This window comes from Myripristis murdjan, chromosome 8 (genome assembly GCF_902150065.1).
Source record: "Myripristis murdjan chromosome 8, fMyrMur1.1, whole genome shotgun sequence".
Classification (NCBI taxonomy): Eukaryota; Metazoa; Chordata; class Actinopteri; order Holocentriformes; family Holocentridae; genus Myripristis; species Myripristis murdjan.
In genome coordinates this window covers 9,957,040-9,976,724 of record NC_043987.1, presented here as the reverse complement: position 1 = coordinate 9,976,724, position 19,685 = coordinate 9,957,040, and the positions used below count along the sequence as shown (strand labels likewise).

At 40.1% G+C, this 19,685-nt stretch overlaps 1 protein-coding gene across 1 annotated transcript; it reads right to left on the bottom strand.

Annotated features, from left to right (window-relative positions):
- Positions 1-4,696: 4,696 nt before the first annotated feature.
- On the bottom strand, positions 4,697-18,014 carry pih1d1 (PIH1 domain containing 1). The gene is made up of 11 exons (XM_030059086.1): positions 17,935-18,014; positions 15,709-15,791; positions 13,539-13,596; positions 13,207-13,395; positions 10,663-10,724; positions 10,443-10,524; positions 10,000-10,096; positions 8,734-8,760; positions 8,258-8,336; positions 5,444-5,587; positions 4,697-4,807 (listed from the first exon to the last, which is right to left on the bottom strand). The coding sequence occupies exons 2-11, from the start codon at positions 15,787-15,789 to the stop codon at positions 4,772-4,774; spliced, it is 855 nt and encodes a 284-aa protein (XP_029914946.1). The 5' UTR covers positions 15,790-15,791; positions 17,935-18,014; the 3' UTR covers positions 4,697-4,771.
- Between the last annotated feature and the right edge of the window lie 1,671 nt (positions 18,015-19,685).

Below are 19,685 nucleotides of genomic sequence, written 5' to 3'. Positions count from 1 at the left end.
TGTTACCACATGGCTTGTCCATGGTAGTAAAGACAGAGAGTGAACTTTGTCCTTTGTCCAGGTCCAAAATTCCAAAGGCCAGACTTTTCAAACTTTTTCGGGCATGGGCACAAAGGACTTTACAAAATGAAGAATGACACAAACAGGTAAAATAAGTAAATAAAACATGCAAACAAGATTATAAACCAGACATATAATGACATAGAATAAAATAAAGATTCAAAAACCAGAAATTATCCGTAGAGACGGCAGCTCTACAAAAATGAGTTTTCAAACAAGATAGTAAGTAAGCAAAAGTAAAACTGAGCGAGTAAAAGTGGGCATTAAACAAGTGTGAGTAAGTAAAGGTGACTTAACACTATGACTAAGGCAGCCACCAGGGTGCAGGATAACCACATTAAGGCACAAACTAGTATCAAAAATGCATTTGTCAAGGCGATGTGTATGCAATTTATTTTTAGATAGACTGAAAGTTATCTAAAAAAAAAATAATTATTTAAAGCTGCTTTAAGTATTTTTCTGACCACAAGAGGTTGCTGAGAGCTTAAACTAAACAAGGTTCACTGTAGAGCGCTTGTTCAAAACCAACAGATAAGGTGAAAAAATCTGGTTTTGGGATGGAAATGAGGGCTACATTTCAATCTAACAAGGCTCTTGTCAGATTACTTGGATTGTTTTGTCTGTAACATTCAATTTGAAAATGAAACTTTCAGTGACACAGTAAACAACTGCTCTGAATGAACCTCTTCTGTCACTGCAGTGCTGATTGCTGTGTGTGGTCTGAATTTTGGATACACTTCTCTGCAGGATGTCAAGGCTATTGTCATGAGCCAGAAGGCAGATTTAGAAAGAAAAGAAGAAAGCAGGGAAGAAAAAATGACAGAAAGACACTATAAAAGAGAGCAAGAATGAGCACAAGAAAGAAAGGATATCACAACTACATGCAAGAGGGAGTGGCAGCAGAGTTGGCCGGTCCCTAATAATGAAATATAACATTAGTCTGAGTCAGATGTTAATTTGCACCACAGGGCTTATGGTTGACTGCCTGTTGATTATTTGGATGTATCTATTTAATTGCATTTTTAGAAATCAAGCAGAAACTGAAACAACAATATAGAGCTTTTTAGATAGGTGAATGACAGACAAACCAGAGAGCAGTAAACAAGTTTTCCCCAGTGAATGAAGTCTGCCTGGGCAAGTCGGGTATAAATATGTCACCTTGTTTTGACATATTTTGTTGAGTTTCACTTTGAATGTTGGAATGCAGTGGTGGAGACTGTTTCCCAAATGTTGGCAAAACTGGACTGGTGGTGTCTAAGATTTAGTGTGACACATGGACTGTAATTTCAAAAATTACTCAGAGCAATAACATGCAAAGAGAGAAAAAAGAAAAAAGGACAGGGAGAAGAAAAAATGGTTAAAAATGGATACTCAGCACCTTTGGAAGAGAGACAAAAAAGGAGCAAGGGAGACTCGACAGACAGAGAGACAAATGGAGAGATGAACAGATCCAGAAATAGAGGGGTGATGGATTTTTTCAATATTTTTCCATGGTGTTTCCATTTGACAGAAAGATCCACATATAGAGAGAAAGAACAAAGGCCTCCAACAAGCCTACAACATTACGGCTTAGGCTGTAAATCCTAATCCCAACTGAATGTATAGATCTAATGTGGAAAGCACAGGATCTTCCTCTTTTTATAGACAGATATAGTTAAAAAATAGAATACAGACATTGTTAAAATTCAATTTCGCTTGAGTGACTGTGTAAATTACATTTCAAAAAACTCCATCCTTTTCAGGCTGAATCCTGGAACAGATCAAGACTTTGTCCTGAGTGGCTCTGCTCACGACACAAGTCCTTCCATTGGTTTGCAGCACTTATAGCAGAAACCATCCAATGAGTAGGTTCCGCCCATTTGAATCAAAGGAGCTGCTGTTGTTGGCCAATCAGTGTCCAGTACCACCACGGAGCTTATCAAGCTTATTTTAGACACTATGGGCTCTAGTTTCCCGGCGCAGCGCAGGGTGGCGCTGCGCACCCCGCGCAGAGCTAGTTTCGACAGGCACAACGCGCGAGGCGAACGGTTTCCAAGTTTCCCAGACCTAGGTGCGCCGAGATGGGAGTGGCGGCGCAGCAGGGGGAGGTGTCGACAGATTCAGCTTGGCGCAATGACAGTTTCGTGCCAAAAGGCTTCGCCGAGGTGCGCCAAAAGCTCACCTCCTGAAACCACGTCTACTTTCGGCGCAAGGCGCAGCGGGGCTGGCGCAGTGGAAGTTTGGCTGACAGGCGGGCAGTGCGCACACGTCACCAAAACCTCACAGATTAACAATGCAATAAATACCCACAAAAACCACTATTCAATGCTACTATCTCAATCAGCACATAAATGTATCTCCATATCGACTGTCCTGTCACAACTGATATCAGATCAAAGGAGATTGGCACCGTTTGGCAGCATAATGGAAACCCAACCTGATCACCTGTCAGTCAAACAATGTATCCAGTACCGTGATGTCTTTTTTCCAGTCATGGTGTCTGGCGCTGACGCTACACAGTTCTTCTTCCATATATATATATATTCCACTCTGGGTTTTCGTTATCTGGTAATCACTGGACTATGACTGGTAAAATCTGCCAGTCCGGTAATTTTTAAATGTCAGGTGAAAATATTCGCAATTTGAATTTTATTAAAAGAGTCAATTTCCACGTAATTTTATTTATAAAAAAAAATAAAAATAGACTGCGTGATCCATGTCTCCGGTGCAGGGACGGTTTTTGCTATGGGCAGTGTGGGCAACCGCCCAGGGCGCAATCTACTTGGGGGCGCACGAGAAAAAAAAAATCGCCAGTTTTCTAGACTACCGTATTGACCCGCACATGCCATCAGTACCATCAGTCAGCATCAGGCGGGCCGGCCGCGGCACTGGCCGGTACCGCGGCCACCCGGTCTGGTCTACCGGATCTGACAGGTGAGCGGCTTAATGCCGGCCAGTGCCGGCTCGCCTGATGCCGACTGATGCTGCCCCGGTTGGAGTAGTAACATGAAAGGGCGCAAGCCAGTAATTTCGCCTAGAGCGGCAACATAGGCAGAACCGCCACTGCTCCAGTGTACCAGAGGGAGAGAGAGGGTTTTTTTCTGCAGAACCGAATCAAAACAGCGCAGCGAAGTCGCCTGGGGGAGAACAAGGTCACAAGACTGATGCGCATTGCAAGTTGCGGAGAGACACTTGAGACTTTTGATTTTAATTCAGCTGCTGAATTAAGTTTTTATTGCATCTATTTGATTTCAAGTTGGCAGCACGCCGCTTTATTAAAATGATATGATCCCGTTTTTTGTTTGCAAATTGTAGTTGCAATTGTATGCAATGTTCATGTTAAAAGAGCACAGGCTTGTTTATTTATTTTAGACGTTACGCACGTGAGTCAATTGACGGCACTAATTTTATTTGATACAGCCTGTTTTTAATAAAAAGATTATGCTATAAATTGACATGCCTTGATATCATTCTTATATAGCCTGCATATAATTTTAAGCTCAGTAAATTCAGATAATATTTGACCGGAATTTCAAACATTTGTCCGGTAAATTGAAAACCTGCCGGTCACGTTGTCCGGTGCCAATTTTTTCTAACAGAAACCCTGATTCCACACATATCGAAAATGTAAAATGCATCGGTTCCTTGCCAGACACTGGGCGTTTAGAACAGCGAATGTAAAAGCTTTCATGAACCGGATTTTGTTTTAATCTCTAGTGTGTTGTTGCATCAGTAAGTGATGGAGTCAAAAGTTGCAAAACAAACATGTATTTATATGAATATGGCGAGGATTATCCTTTGAGGTAAAAACATTCATTAAAAATGGGGGCTTCACAGTAAAATTTATATTTGCTTGTAAAAATCAATAACTTTAACAGACGGTGACAGAGCTGGAAAAAAGAGATGCGAGGCAGGTAGGTAATGGAAAGACAGGGGACTCAGGAAGACGAATTTAAGGATAGATGCATGGATGGATGGATGGGTGGTTAGATGGATGGGTGGACAGATGGATGGCAGGTAGCTCCAGAAACACTGCAGCAGCCAAGACTGGCCTCACTGAGTGTGTGATGCGGCTGCTCTCTTCGTCCATGTCAAATGTGTAGACTGCCACTACGCCTTCGCGCAGCGCATTTTAAAGGTGAGGACAGGGGCTCATTTGATTGGTTTAAAGTGAATCGGCTGTGTCAAACCCACACCACGCCTTCTCTCCTCCCTTGCGCCGGTAGGAGGAACGGCGCAGTAGTTGCGCCAAGGCGCACGGCGTGCCAAACTTGCAAAATCCACTTGGCCACACCCAGTTGGCGCAGCTGCGCTGCGCTGCGCCCGCGCCCGCGCCTCACCAGGTCTGGGAAACTAGAGCCCTATATCAAATCATCTCAATACGGCAGGATGCTGTTGCTCATGTCATGTCAAATGTGACTTTTTTCCACGATACTGTAACTTGCTTGAAAAAAGGGAATCTGTTTTACAAAGGTTTCTTGTTTAAGTTGTATATATATTTTTGTGATGATTTCTTAAATGAATACTAACATATTTTGACCAAAAAAAAAAAAAGTGGTAAAATTGCAGGTGTAGATGCAATATTAGGCTTGTCATTTTTTCCCCCAGTGCAGGGCAGTGCTGTAATTCATTAATCAAAACACAGACAGTATTTTTCTAATATATGAAAATAATATCTTTATTTTTATAACATAATAACAGCAAAAAATAATGACACATTGATTTTGGTGCTTCATGAAGAAACTACGGGCATGGTCACTGTAAGGATCTGAGAGAGAGAGAGAGAGAGAGAGAGAGAGAGAGAGAGAGAGAGAGAGAGAGAGAGAGAGAATGAGTGAAGCAGAAGAAACAAGATACAAAATGCATGGTGTATCTTGTGCTGTTCTCTGTATGTAGGACATTATGTGTGCATGAGTGTGTTTATGTAGGGCGGAATGTGTGTGTGTGTGCCACAGTGTATTTCACAGGTGTTTGTGTTTGTTTAATTCAACCTGGGGACAGTTTTAGGGTCATCCAGCTGTGTTGCGGCATTATGGAAATGAATGGAGGACACAAATCTAGTGTTGTGGATTAGAAGCCCAGGGGAGCACAGAGCAGTTAATGAGCAGCTCATGTAGCGCCCAGGGAACTATTCAACCCAACACTCTGCCAAAGTTCAGTTTTGCTTTAACCCCTGTGTTGCTGTACAGAACAGTGGTGTCATGTGCTTATATGTTTTACCAGTGTGGTGGTGCTGCACAATGTGCTGATATTTGTCTGTGTGTGTGTGTGCGTTTTTTTTTTTGTTTTTTTTTTTTAATTATCTCACCTGTATATTAGTGTTGTATATGTATTTTTCACTTGTGTGGTGATCAATGTGTGCATGTTTTTTTTTTGTTGTTTTTGTTGATTTTTTTTTTTTTACCTGTGTGTTAGTGTTGTACTGTGCCACACTCTTCTCCTGGTCAATGAGAAACGGGTGGAAGATGTCAAGGTGGAAGAGCGAGGGCCGAGCCGTCAGCACCAGCCGGTCTTCTCCAACGTCCAGAACCAGAGATCGAGACGATGGCTGCATGGGAAACACACCGTCCAGTTTACAAGTGCGGTTGTACTGTAGCTGCTGTGTTTTTGCACTGATGAGTGACTTTTACTGACCTGCGCTGGGCTCCTGACTCCCTGCCTTATTTTTTTGACTGATGTTTGTATTGGGCTTAGATCAAAGTAGCTGTCTATATGGCAAGCATTTTAACATTAGCAAGACAAGGAAACTCTAATTAAAGATAAGATATATGTAACTACATTTTGACTAGTCGGAATTACAATTTCAGATACTACTGACAGTTTAATTCTGACTAGTCATAATAGCCAAAATACAATTGTAGATATCTTGACTTAGGATGATTACAAGTCAGAATGACTGTACTGTTCAGCACAAATGCCCTGATGATAAGCCTTCAAAACAGTGTGTCATTTTATAACTATTTTACCTGTAACAGAAACACTGTTTATTATGTTTACACTAATCAAATTGCAGGACCAATGACCAATGAGAAGACTTGCATGAGCAACGGCATGCACAAAAGATTTGGCCCATCATAGTTCAATTTGAAATATGTGAAAGTATCATTTCCATTACAGAACTGTATCGAGTTGAATGAAGACATATGTGACATTACTGCGGACATCTTATATATTGACTTTTCAGTATTGAATTACAGATATATGAAATTATCAGTCTCACAAGTCATCTGTAATTGCAGATACAGTTAGGTCCATAAGTATTTGGACAGTGACACAATATTTATAATTTTGCCCTTGTACACCAACAGTGGATTTGAAATTAAGTAATCAAGATGTGACTGAAGTGCAGACTTTCAGCTTTAATATAAGGGGTTGAACTAAAATATGACATTAACCTTTAAGGAATTACAGCCAGTTTTATACATTGTCACCCCTTTTTCAGAGGCTCAAAAGTAATTGGACACCTAACTAAAAATCAGTTTCATGGACAGGTGTGACCTCTTCCCTCATTATTCCATGACAAATTAAGAAAATAAAAGGTCTGGAGTTCATTCCAAGTGTTTGCATTTGCATTTGGTTGTTGTTTATCAGAATATCAACATGTAAGCCAAAGAGTCAATGCAGGTGAAGGAGGCCATCATTAGGCTCAAAAAGAAAAAAAAGAAAGAAAAAAAAATTTATCAGACAGGTAGCAACAAGTTTAGGAGTAGCCTAATCAATGGTTTGGTATGTCCTGAAAAAGAAGGAATGTACTGGTGAGTTCAGCTACACCAAAAGGCCTGGAAGACCACAGAACACATCTAAAGTGGATGACTGAAGAATTCTCTCACTGGTGAAGAAAAACCTATTCACAACGTTGAGGGAAGCCAAAAACACTCTAGAGGAGGTAGGCATATCATTGTCTAAATATATAGTCAAGAGACATTTGTGAGAAAATAAATTCAGAGGGTATACAGCAAGGTGCAAACCACTGGTGTCACTCAAGAACAGGAAGGCCAGATTAGACTTTGCAAAAAAAGCCTACCCGATTTTGGAACAAGGTTCTTCGGACAGATGAAATGAAGATTAACTTGTACCAGAATGATGGGAAGAGAAAAGTGTGGAGAATGAAAGGAACAGTTCATGACCCAAAGCAGATCACATCATCTGTCCAGCATGGAGGAGGCAGTGTTATGGCATGAGCATGTATGGCTGCCAGAGGAACTGGGTCACTAGTGTTTATTGATGATGTGACTGCTGATGGAAGTCGCAGGATGAATTCTGATGTTTATAGGTTTATACTATCTGCTCAGATTCTGCCAAAAGCCACAAAACCGATAGGACGGCACTTCACAGTGCAGATGGACAATGACCAAAAACATACTGCGCAACCAATCCAAGAGTTACTGGAAGCAAAGAAGTGGAATGTTTTTTAAAGGCCAAGTCAGTCCCCAGACGTAAACCCAGCTGAGCTGCTTTTCCCCTGCTGAAGACCAAACAGAAGGTCACAGACCCACAAACCAGCAGCAGCTGAAGGAGCTGCAGTAAAGGCTTGGCAGGGCGTCTCAAGGGAGGAAACTCAGAATCTGGTGACGAGTTCACGGGTTCCAGACTTCAGGCACGCATAGACTGCAAAGGATTTTCCTCCAAATATAGAATATAATCCTTATAATAATAGTTAGGCATGTTATACATAGTTTGTCCAATTACTTTTGAGCCTCTGAAAAAGGGGTGACAATGTATAAAACTGTCTGTAATTCCTAAAAGGTTAATGTCATATTTTAGTTCAACTGCTTAAATTAAAGCTGAAAGTCTGCACTTCAGTCACATCTTTATTACTCCATTTCAAATCCACTGTTGGTGTACAAGGGCAAAATTATAAATATTGTGTCACAGTCCAAATATTTATGGACCTAACTGTATCTTTTATACAGGATACAAGACCATAGCACAGTGATTTTGCATGTTTAACCTAATATCTACCAAATGTATAAACTTCAAGTTTCATATTTTAGAGCTCAGATATCATTTTTCTTCCCTGTTATCCAGCCATTGGTTTCCAATCATTCCACTACGATATGAAAATGAACTTTCAGAGACTTCAAACTTTCTTCACACCGGTATTCCACACCACAATAAATTTGTCCACATTAGTTTACTTAAAAGCAGCAGCACTCATATTGGTGTAAGTGTATGGTGGGCTGAAGAGAATGAATGTGTATATTCATGAATGTCTCACCACGCCTGGAAGTTGTATTTCTGCTATGAGGTACTCAGGATCTCCAGCAGGGGGCTCCACAAGCAAACTGAACTCAGGTCTGGAGTTCAGATGCAGTCACAGTGAGACGAGAGTAAGGGAGAGAGAGGAAGCAAGTTGGAGTTGGAGATAACTAATAAATAAATAAATAGTAATAATACATACAACATGACAGATAGGGGAAGAGGAAATTAGGATGAGAAATGTGGAAAAGAGGCCACAGAGAAAGAGGACGAAAGATAGAGGGACAGGAAGAAGTGAGGGAATAATAAGAGAAACGAGAACAATATGGAACAGCAAGGAGAAAGTTATTTTTGAGATGAAGAGGAAAAGCATGGAGGATATGTAAAGGTGGGAGAGAAGGACAAAGAGAAAGAGAAAAAAAAAAGATATGAACAAGTGGCTCTACTTCTGGATCAAATCTCTCGTGCACAGGAGGCGCCAGAAAAACTGTTTACCTTTTGGCAGCAGCAGTGGGGCATTTCCTGAAGGGAAGAGAGAAAGTTTTTTTGTGTGGGTGTTTGATAATGATGCAATGATCTGAGAGTAAAACTGGGTGAGTAAGGATTTGTTCTGTTGATGCTGCTCAGCGGCTAACAGACTGGATATACTTAAGCAGCTGCCAGATATCAACAAATGTGATGGATGAAACAAAGCGATAAAATTCTTCCAGTTGGTCAGAAAAAGTTAAATGGGTTATTTTATTTTGGGTTATGATGAGATAAAGGAGTTATCCTGAAGCCCTGAGACATGTCTAAGTCATATTCTTTTGAGTGGCATTCATCATGCTTTCCCACATCATAGTAAGGTGAGGGGCCCTGCCCTCTGAAACAGAACAGTCTGCCTACAAATCTGAAACTGAGATTTGTTAAAGGACCATACCAGTGATTCTGCATGTTTAGCCTAATATCTCTAAAATGTAGATAAGGGAGCAGTTGTATTTTAGAACTCTGATATCATATTTCCTCCCTTTTATCCAACTATTGGTTTCCATTCATTCCACTATGACATGAAAATTAGCTTTCAGAGACTTCAAACTTTCTTCACAACAGTATTCCATCACTGTAATTAAGTACTCCACGTTAGTTTTCCTAAAAGCAGCAGCACTTTGCCTTTCTAGCTTCTCTACAGCCACTATCAAAGAAAAGTGAAATGCCAAAAAAAGAATTAATGAATCAATGCATCATTAAAAAAAAAAAAAAAAAAAAAAATCAGTTCTGTGATTTTTCAGTTTTTTGATGTTTTTTTTTTTTTTTTTTCCTTTATTGGCACTTGTTTTGTAACATGTAACAATAGGAAAAATGTCTCAAAATGAGTCACAACAATGCACACAACAGCTATGCAAATGAAAAAAGAGAAAGAAAAAAAACCCCAAAATCATCTATCTGACTAAAGGACCCACCCACCCCCAGGGTCCAGGCAACAACTCAGGACAAATATTAATTCTAAAAGGCTTCTAATGTTCGCAGAGACCGAATTCCACATTTTAGCTGACTACACAACATCTAGGTACATTAGAACCCACACTCAACAGGAGAGGGAGTGGGGAGGCTGCTGTAACCCTAGCTGTAAAATGTACCAAAAGTCATTATAGAACACAGAGTGCAAACAGGGTCATTCAAAATCACTGGTATGGTGTTTGAATATTTCAGTAAAAGGGGATCAAAAGAGACAGGAAGAGTGAGGGAGATAAACAAACATAAACACCAAGTATGGCAACGTACTGAGGCTGCAGTTCTTGGATGACTGGTCGGCTCCGTGTCCGGATGTTCTGCTCGTTTAGAGAACCAAAAAACTTCCTGTTTTTCAGCACCTTCCAGTCTGAGGACACACAGACACAACATACTCATAGTGTCAGCTTTATGCAAACTATTAGAGTATTCCCCACAAAGTCCCAACAATTTGATTTCAGCAGCCATAGCAATGAAATAATTTATAATTGCAGCCAGTGCTGTAAACTCTGGCACTGACTGGTGCCACTGATCGGTGCAACATGATTCTTGATCAAGGGCTCAGGAAATGTGGTTGAATTACAGTGTTTACACAAATATTTTCTGCTACAGCTTCTGTCTCTTTCTCTTTCTCTCTCTCTCTCTCTCTCTCTCTCTCTCACACACACACACACACACGTACACACACACACGTACACAGACACACACACACACACCTCTGCTCAGCTCAAGGCTGTACTTGTTCTCTAAACCCTCCAAAGACACCAGGATGAGGAACTGCTGGAATAGGGGATCCTTCTGTAAAAAAAAAAAAAATATATTATTATTATTATTATTATAATTATAATAATAAGCTACAAGTACCAGGAACTCCTGTCTTTACAATATCTTTCCTTGTGTCTCACTATATAAAAAAAAGACCACACCCACACAAACCTGACACTTGTTGAAAAATTCTTGGTTGATAACAACATCATAGGCTGTGCATCCCTGGGAACCTGAGAGAGAGAGAGAGAGAGGGACAGAAAGAGTGGGAGAGAGAGACCAACAGAAAGAGAGACACAGAAAGAATTAATTATTCACATTAAAAGAAGAAACTTTAAAATTTGGTTACAACTCAAATCAAGCCCCCAAGACATACTGAGATTTCAGAAACTACAAACCAAAAAACTGAACTCCCAAAAGACTCCGTTCTGTCAGCTGGTCCTGAGTCTTACTGATCAAGTAACACCCAGTACTGCTCAACCTCAAACCAGCACTGCTTTCCCACCACTCTCTGCAAACACTGTGTATTTCAGTTTTCCTTCTTAACAGCTGCGGCACTCTTTTTACACTGTTTCTTCAACACATTTTCAGACTTCCAAATTTGTCAATTTGTTTGTTTTCCAGTTTTGAAACCTTGTCCATGCTGAAAACTAGTGCGCATTTGTTAGGAAAAAAGTTTTGAAAACTTGAAACATGAGTTTTGATGTCTTTTTTTCAGGCCACTTGTTTCGGGGTTTCAGACTTTGAGTTACAGAGTTCTAGACCAGAGCTGTGAGATAGTGATGCCAGATATCACAAATTCCACCATAAATTTTAGCAATAGCAAAGGGCTAAAACGCTGCATAGTTCAAGGTGCTACTGAGTGATCTTGAATCAGAATACAGAGATCTGGTTTACCATTATGACATGCGATGGCTGAGTTGTGCAAATATACTCACACAGCTTTATAAACTGAGGGAAGAAGTAAAACAATTCATTTAGATGAAAAGAAAATCTGTTGTGGAACTCAGTGACACCAATGGCTATTTGATTTGGCCTTCACGGAGGACATTACCAAGTACCTCTAAGAGCTGAACATCTAGCTCCAAGGTCCAAACCAGCGTATCAGCTCTCCGCTTTCAAATATGAAAACATCTGAAGCAAAATTAAAGCTGTGGCAAGAGCAACTGGAAAAGGGCTGCTATGACATCTGAATATGCTGATACTTGTGTGAAACTCCTCCAGGCATTTGGCGAGAGGCTTCAGGAAATGTAAAGTAAACAAAAGGAGCTGAACATAATTGTCACGTTGTTTAATGAAGAACCAGCTGATGTGACAACCTACAACATGAAATCACTGAGCTGCCACTCAACAACAAGCTCAAAGCTACAGCAGGTACAACAACCTCCCTCTGCTCCAGCTCTGTGAACAGCATCATCATCATCATCATCATCATCACTACCATCTGACATCAGACACTTCACTAAAGAGTAGCAGTTCCAGCCATCGCGTTAAGGTAAGTGTGAAGTTTGACCAATTAAAACCATGTTAACAATATATATCCCTATATAACCCTATTATTGATATTCAAATATTAATATTATTGCAATACATTTTTATTTGATAATTTTGTATGGCCCTCGAAGGATGTTCTAAAAATTTAATTGGCCCTTGAAGGGAAAAAGTTTCCCCAACCCAGCTGTATTAGTGCTGTATAGTCTTACTATTGGTTCATTTCCATAACAAGGCTCTTGCCATAGAAACCACTCCCCAGAAGTCCTGCCACACCCGTGTCAAATCATCAAGAACATTTCCATAGGGCACACGTTACTGTTGGCATGATCACTCACTCACTCAAAATTCTTTTTAAGCTACATCATGCAACTCTTCACCTCGAGGCTGGATGTGTATTGTCAGCCGCACCCTCCACCCCCTCAGTTGATCAAATTCTCACACTTGCTCGGTTTGAAGCCTGTAACCTGAGGCTAACCGGTATTTTGTTAAGCCAAAGACGCCAAAAAAGTAAAAGCAGTGAAAGCAACCATCTACAGCTTGGTAAAAATTAATCCTGATGTTCACCAGTTGTGTCTGCTACTTTTCATCATTTTTTTGCAAACTTGCTTTCTAAGTGTTGTTTCCCTTCTGTGAGTACATCACTGCAGGAATTAACATGAGAACCAACAAATGTTTACAAGTTGCACATATCCAAATGTCCACAGAGTACACAGTCCAATCAAGACAATAACTTGGCAGCACAGAGGTGTACAGAAACAGGAAAATTGCTAGAATTAAATTATTTTCCTGTAATGTTAGGTATCTAAGGCAAAGTCCGGGCAAGAGATTCTTTGAGACATCCTATGTGACTACTTGACTGCTTAAATGTTACGCAAGATGCTTCATATATGTAACTTGATTCTTGATTTCTCAACAGCTGGCACAAACCTCCTGCATTAATCTTCTATATCAGCAGATGTCAACAGAACAAAGGAAAGAGCCACACACACACACACACACACACACACACACACACACACAGTCTGCAGATTGAGCCCTGCCCTGCAAACCTTTAACAGGAAAACAAGAAGGAACACCTTGGTGCCAAAACTTGGCATGAACTTTTTTTTTTTCTTCAACCAGTAAAAGCCAAGAGATGGTTATTTGTATAGCAGATTTCATATGACAAGTCCGGCTTGCTCCCTCCAAGGAAAAATAATATCCTTGGATTTAGCTACTCACTGTTGTCTATTTCTGTATGGGGCTCGCCTAGACTCATGGGCACTCTGTAACCTGTGGGATCCTCTGATTCAAGCAGCTCCACAAGCTCCTCTTTGGAAAGCTCTGGAGGGGGCGGGACCGAGTTTGACTGACAGATGTTGATGAAGATCTTCTGCTTGTCAGGCTGAGACAGAGTCTTCACACACATGCCTGGCAAGGTGAGGGCAGAAAGGAAAAGACAGGCACAGAGAGAGACACGGAGAGAGAAAAAGAGGGACATGTGTACAAACACATTGGGTATCCATTTTTCCAAATTAAGCTGTGATACAAAACTGTTTCATAGAGACACTAACCAGGCTGTGGTCGGATTACTTTGGAGTCTGGATTTTCACTTTGCACCTGTCCCATTGTCTAGGAACAGAAACGACAGTCTAGTTCAGTTTCTTTTAATGGCAGCACAAAAGAGCTGGAATATCACATACCTTAGGGGATGGTAAGCATGAGGGAGTTGATAAAAAAAAATCAGAGCAGGAAAGGGAAAGGGAAAGAGAGAGAGGTCTGTTTATTTCACAGGCATTCTCTGAACCCACTGGAGTGCATTAATGTATTTGATGGATGACAAATGTGATTATGAACCACTGTTTTCCATTTTGGTGTTTTTTTTTTTTTTATGTCAAACATACAAAGTAAAGGATAAACCAGGTGTTGGTAATGGAGCAGTAGGGATAACAGCTGTGAAATGTAGAGATGCATCGATTCCAATAGTAATACCAATACTGGTATCAATACCGCTGTAGATCCAGGCATAATTCATGGATCAGATATGAGACCAATATCAGAAAAAAAATCCATGTACTGATACACAATAGATGTCCGCACACATTTTTGCCTGTAGTATTTTGCTAATATTTCTGTAGTTAATCTACCGCTACTGCCTCTACAACAGTGTGTTAACATAGCTGTAGCTAGTAAACACCAAGGTTTTCTTCTTCTTCTTTGGCAGTACCATCCAGGATGCATTGTACTGATTTTTTTTTTTTTTTTTTTTTTTTTTTTACTTTATTTCCCCAGGGTAGTACACTGAGGATGTATGCTCTTTTTCAGCAACGGCCTGCTCCACACACACTCAGTTCCACACACTCATACCTATCATGTTGTTGCAGGCTGGGGGATCGAACTAGTGACTTTCTAGTCACAAGCCCACTTCTCCAACTTTTAGCCCATGGTATAGTGCCACAGTGGCATGTGCTGGTATTGCAGCCAAATTAGAAAAATCTGTTGTAGTGGTTCACTACTATAAGTTAAATCTACTTACTAGTGGTTGATAATGCATTGCTGTGCGCTTGACAAAATATAAAAGGAGTTGCCATAGTAATTTGCACCCCTACACCTGTTTGTATGTGAAGCCTCCTACAGTTCAAGTAAATTGCCTTGGGATACATAATACATTTTCGTATTTTTGCTCTTTTAATAAGACGTTTTGTGTAATTTATTACAGCCTCATGTAATCTTGCACATAAAGCCAACAACAACAACAATAATCATGATTATCAAAATAAAAGAGCTCAGGTATCAGCTCATTACTGGGTATCAGCCAGTACCCAAAGCCCAGGTATCAGATTCAGATCTGAGGTGAAAAAAAGTGGATTGGCACATCCCTGGGGTAATATGATATCTAGGTAATGGCCCGTTAAAAGCCAGAGTCCTTCTGAGGTATGTGAAATCACTGTCTGCTACAGATGCTGTCTCACTGGCACGTGGCAACCAGCCACAGAGAAAGAAAAAGAGAGAGTGAAAAAGAAAGAGAAAGAGCAAGAGTGACAGATATTTCCAACACATCAAGCCTCAACTGCAATGCAGCAGAGGAAAAAAAGTGAGTAGCACTGAAGCCACACCCAACAACTTGCTGGAGTGTTTCCTCTGTATTTATTTAGCTGTGGTGCACCACCACAGCAAGGAAATTATTACCACTGCACAAGACAATGTGAAATTAAAATAAACACTGTAATTTAGCTTTAATGTTATCTCAAACTAAACTGTGTGTAGTCCAGATTCTTAAGAAATAATGATAATAATGAAAATAATAAAATTTAACAATAGAACCTCAGACCCAAACAGTGACATATATGGGACAAAACTATAATTGTTGCATATAACATCCCTGTTGTGACATAATTATAGAGGAAACTTTGCTGCTGGAATATTCTTGAAATGCCCAGGCTACAAATCAACCTGTGTCGAAAATATTCCAAACAGGAAAGAAATGGACAATTTGTTTAGTCTTTGGCAGGACTGCCTGGAAATTCTGATTTTTTTTTAAACCAGCCACATGGAACTGTACTGAATGGGACCTCTGAAAAATCACTGCCAAACTGGCAGGTAGAACAAACCATCCGACCAAAACTTTCCACTGACTTCACTACAAAGTCCAAATTCCTAATTTTTCTTTTTGTGGCAAATGAAGAAAATACAACAGACTAAAGATGAAACTTGATGCGGCTTCCTTAAGGCCGGACAACCCACCTGCAACAGCAGCTGCTGATACAGCTCCTCTTGCTGCTGTAGCTCCAGCTCGGAGTTGAGAAGTGAGGAGTCTGTCGCCATGGCTACAGAGACATATCAGTCAGTCAGTGACTTTATCAATCAAGTAATGAGATGAAAAAACAATATATAAAATCGGGACTCACTCAGGAATTAGGGCTGGGATGATACGCTTATCTCCAGATTCAATACTATCACAACACAGTGACTCGATTTTACGAATCACGATAAGGTTGCCATTTTACAATAGGCCAAAATAACACATTTGTACTGAAAGCAAACAACTGCATGGTTTGTGGGATTGACATAAGGTGGGCATGTCTGCAAACGGGAGACCCATGGGTACCCAGAGAACCCATTTTTCCATTCAGAGATCTGGAGGTCAGAGGTCAAGGGACCCACTTGAAAACACCAGTTTTTCCCTCGCCAAATTTTAGCCTGACTTTGGAGCAATATTTTGCTCCCTTGCTGACAACCTAGCATGACTGACTTGGTATTAGGGATGGGCGATATGTTATCGTTTGCGATATATCGTCAAAAAAATTCCCCACGGTAAGAATATGTCATCTCGCGATAATGACGATAAACTCCTGTTGATGACGTAATTACGTGCGCAACGCACTCGCCGCAGCCGGCAGCTCACACGTGTAGCACAATAACAAGCATGGCGGAAGGCGGGGGTGATAGCGAAGAGCTCGTTGCTAAACGAGGCTCCAGCTCGATTTTCTGGAACTGGTTTGGCTACAGTAAGTCTGACGTGGAGCAAACATCTGTCATATGCAAAGTTTGCAAAAAAGCGGTGATTACAAAGGATGCAGTACAGGTGTACTACTTAAACTTAATTGGTATATTTTAGTAGCGTATTTGACTACAGTAAGTATTATTTTTGAGCAGTATTTGTGGGGTTCTCAAGACTGAATGCGGTGATAGATTTGTAGTCAAAAAGATGGAGTTGAATTGTTTTATATTTTTTATCGTCACTTTTATCGTTATCGCAATAAATGCCAGAAATTATCGTGATAAAATTTTTAGTCCATATTGCCCCTCACTACTTGGTATCAAAGGATTCCTTAGATTATGTGGTTTCATGTGATGGTAATATCATCAGTAATAAACATACAAACAAACAAAAAAACAAAAAAACATTTAAAAAGTAATTAAAAAATCAAGGATGGATGGAGCTGGTGGAGGACTTGAGAAACACACATAAAAAATCATTTATTATGTGTAACAAAACGTAAAACATCAACAACAACAATAATACTTAAGTGTATCGGTTTATCCCCCACACCTAGTAGGAACTCAACTTCGTTACTGGTGGTCTTGCTCTCTCATGCAAAATGCAGATTTGAGATCATTTCATAACATTTGATAAATGGAAAAAATGGCTTTATTTATCTGGTATGGATTTAAAGTTGATTGTTGAGTGGCTTGATATAGGGCTGAACGATATATCAGTATCTAGATATGAACATGCGTGCTATTAATATCTCAAGAAGCAACAATATGGACGAGATCAAATTTAGCGTCAAGGTTTAGCCGAGGACAGTGATTGATCTGTTGTGATAAAAAATTGTTTTGTGAAGTAACTGCATTTTCTCCATCCAGATGGTATTACAATGCCATTTTTTGGAAGGACGCTTAACTGTCACTGCTACAGCACTTACAATTTCAAATAAGTGTGAGCCCACAGTCATATCACGTTATCAAGGTATTTGACATGAATATCGAGTTATGAAATTTTGTCCATATCGTGCAACCGCTGTTTGATACGATACGTGAATAAATGTGAGTAATGTAAGACATGAGTAGCTGGTCACTGGTTGGCCACTTTCATTTTTTTCAAAGTTCCTCTTGGGTGAAAAAAGGTTGGAGACCCACGTGTAACTATAGGCTACGTGGAAGATGAATAGAGAACAGCATAAATTTTTCTTAACACTGAATAGTTGCGATACATAATCTAACAGAGGCGTTTTCACTGCGTTACAGTGGCGTTATGTAGCACAGGGCTTCACTGCGTTGCTATGGACTTTGCTAGGAGAGGTCGGCTAGGCTAACCGTTAGCTCGCTGTGAACGCACACCTCAGTTGGCAGGCGGTTTTGTTTTTTTGTATTATTATTATTCTTTTAACCACATAACTTCGCCTTCCACCGCGTAACGTGGTCCTGCACCTCTACACAAACACCCAAATAAACAAAAACATTTACCCTTTTTTCCTGTTGACAGATGTTGCTGTCACACGCGCAGCAGCCGGCGAGACAACTTCCTGTTTACTATGACGTCGACCTGACTCTGATTTCAAAATAAAAGCTAGTTTATTTGGAAAAATAAAACTCAAAAACTTAATAAAATGCATGACTTGGTGGAGGGAGGTGTTGAAGTTTTAAATTGCACTGATATAATTTTAACTGCCTGAAAATGTGCCTGGTAAACCCAAATTCTTTGTGGTGAGCCATTTATTTATTCTTTTCAAATTAGTGGTCTCTCTTTTGTTTTAAATTGTAATGATTCACCTGACTAACTTCCTGTTTCTCTATCTAACTTTTATCAGCTTCGACAGGTTTTCCTCTTCATAAAACTTTCCTATATTCCTATATATATATATATATTCCTATATATATTAGGATTGACTCAATATCTTTTTTCCTCAAGTGGTTTGTGATGAACATGACTTTACACTACTACTCTGTAATTAAAGCCATTCCTTCTGAATGAATCCATCAAGAGTCACTTATGTTTTGGTGGAGGAAATATCCCAGATGCTCCACCTGCATTGCTTTTCAATGATATGACAAGAAATGTAGTAATAAACATATTCCTACAATTTTTTTTAAATAAAAACAAAATCACCCTGAGAGGGAGATTTTGTTGAAACTCACTTTTGGAAGAAATAAGCTGGAAACAAACATGACTTTTACTTTATAAATTTTGTAGTCCGAACAAAGTCAAAGAGGCTCACTTCAACATTTTAAGTAAAATCTATCCAGTGAATTCTGTCATCTCCAGATATGCTCATGCTCTTTTTGTGGACGTCCTGATGAATCATCTATCCATTTATTATTATTATTTTCCATCCATTTGTTCTGGATGAAAAGTGATGCAGCTCGATAAATCAGTAGACGATGACGCACTGTACTAAGTGTCTCTGGATGGAGCTTGGTGGAGGACACACATAATAAATCATTATGATCCATCAAGTTGCTCCAGGGGTTTTTTCCTCTTGTTTCAGCCTGAATACTCCCTGCAACATGTGGGCCAAGCAGCTGCTTTGTCTCATATGCTGTTTGCTTGTTGTTGGGAAACAAGTAATTTTCATATCTATACATCTATATACAGCACTAGTCAAAAGTCTGGACACACCTTCTCATTCAGTGATTTTTTTCTTTATTTTTATTATGACAACATAATATACATATATAACAACAATATATATATATATATATATATATATATATATATATATATACACACACACACACACACACACACACACACACACACACACACACACACACATATATATATAACAACTATATATATATATATATATATATATATATACAGCAGACCTGAACTGACCGGGTGGTCACGCACACTGGCCGTTGCCGGCGCGGTGCCGGCCGGCACCGCGCACACAGGCTGCTGTACTTTCGTTACAAACCGACTTTTGTTTATATGCGGTTGCAGCAGCACAACGGACAACAACACAGACAACATGGTTGATTATTGATTGCGCAACGCGGCGATTCGCCGATAATCGCACTGCGCGCATTTTAACGATTTTGCGGAGGCAAGAGGAAAGTTGCATGATTTACACCGTATCCACGTTCGCGCTGCGTGCGTGACCGTGCATGTGCTCGTGCATGAACGCTTGGGCGCGGTACAAACTTTGTACTGTGAGTAGCCTCTAACTCATTCATTTCATTGGATAATATGCCGGCGGGGTGAGGTGGAAGCA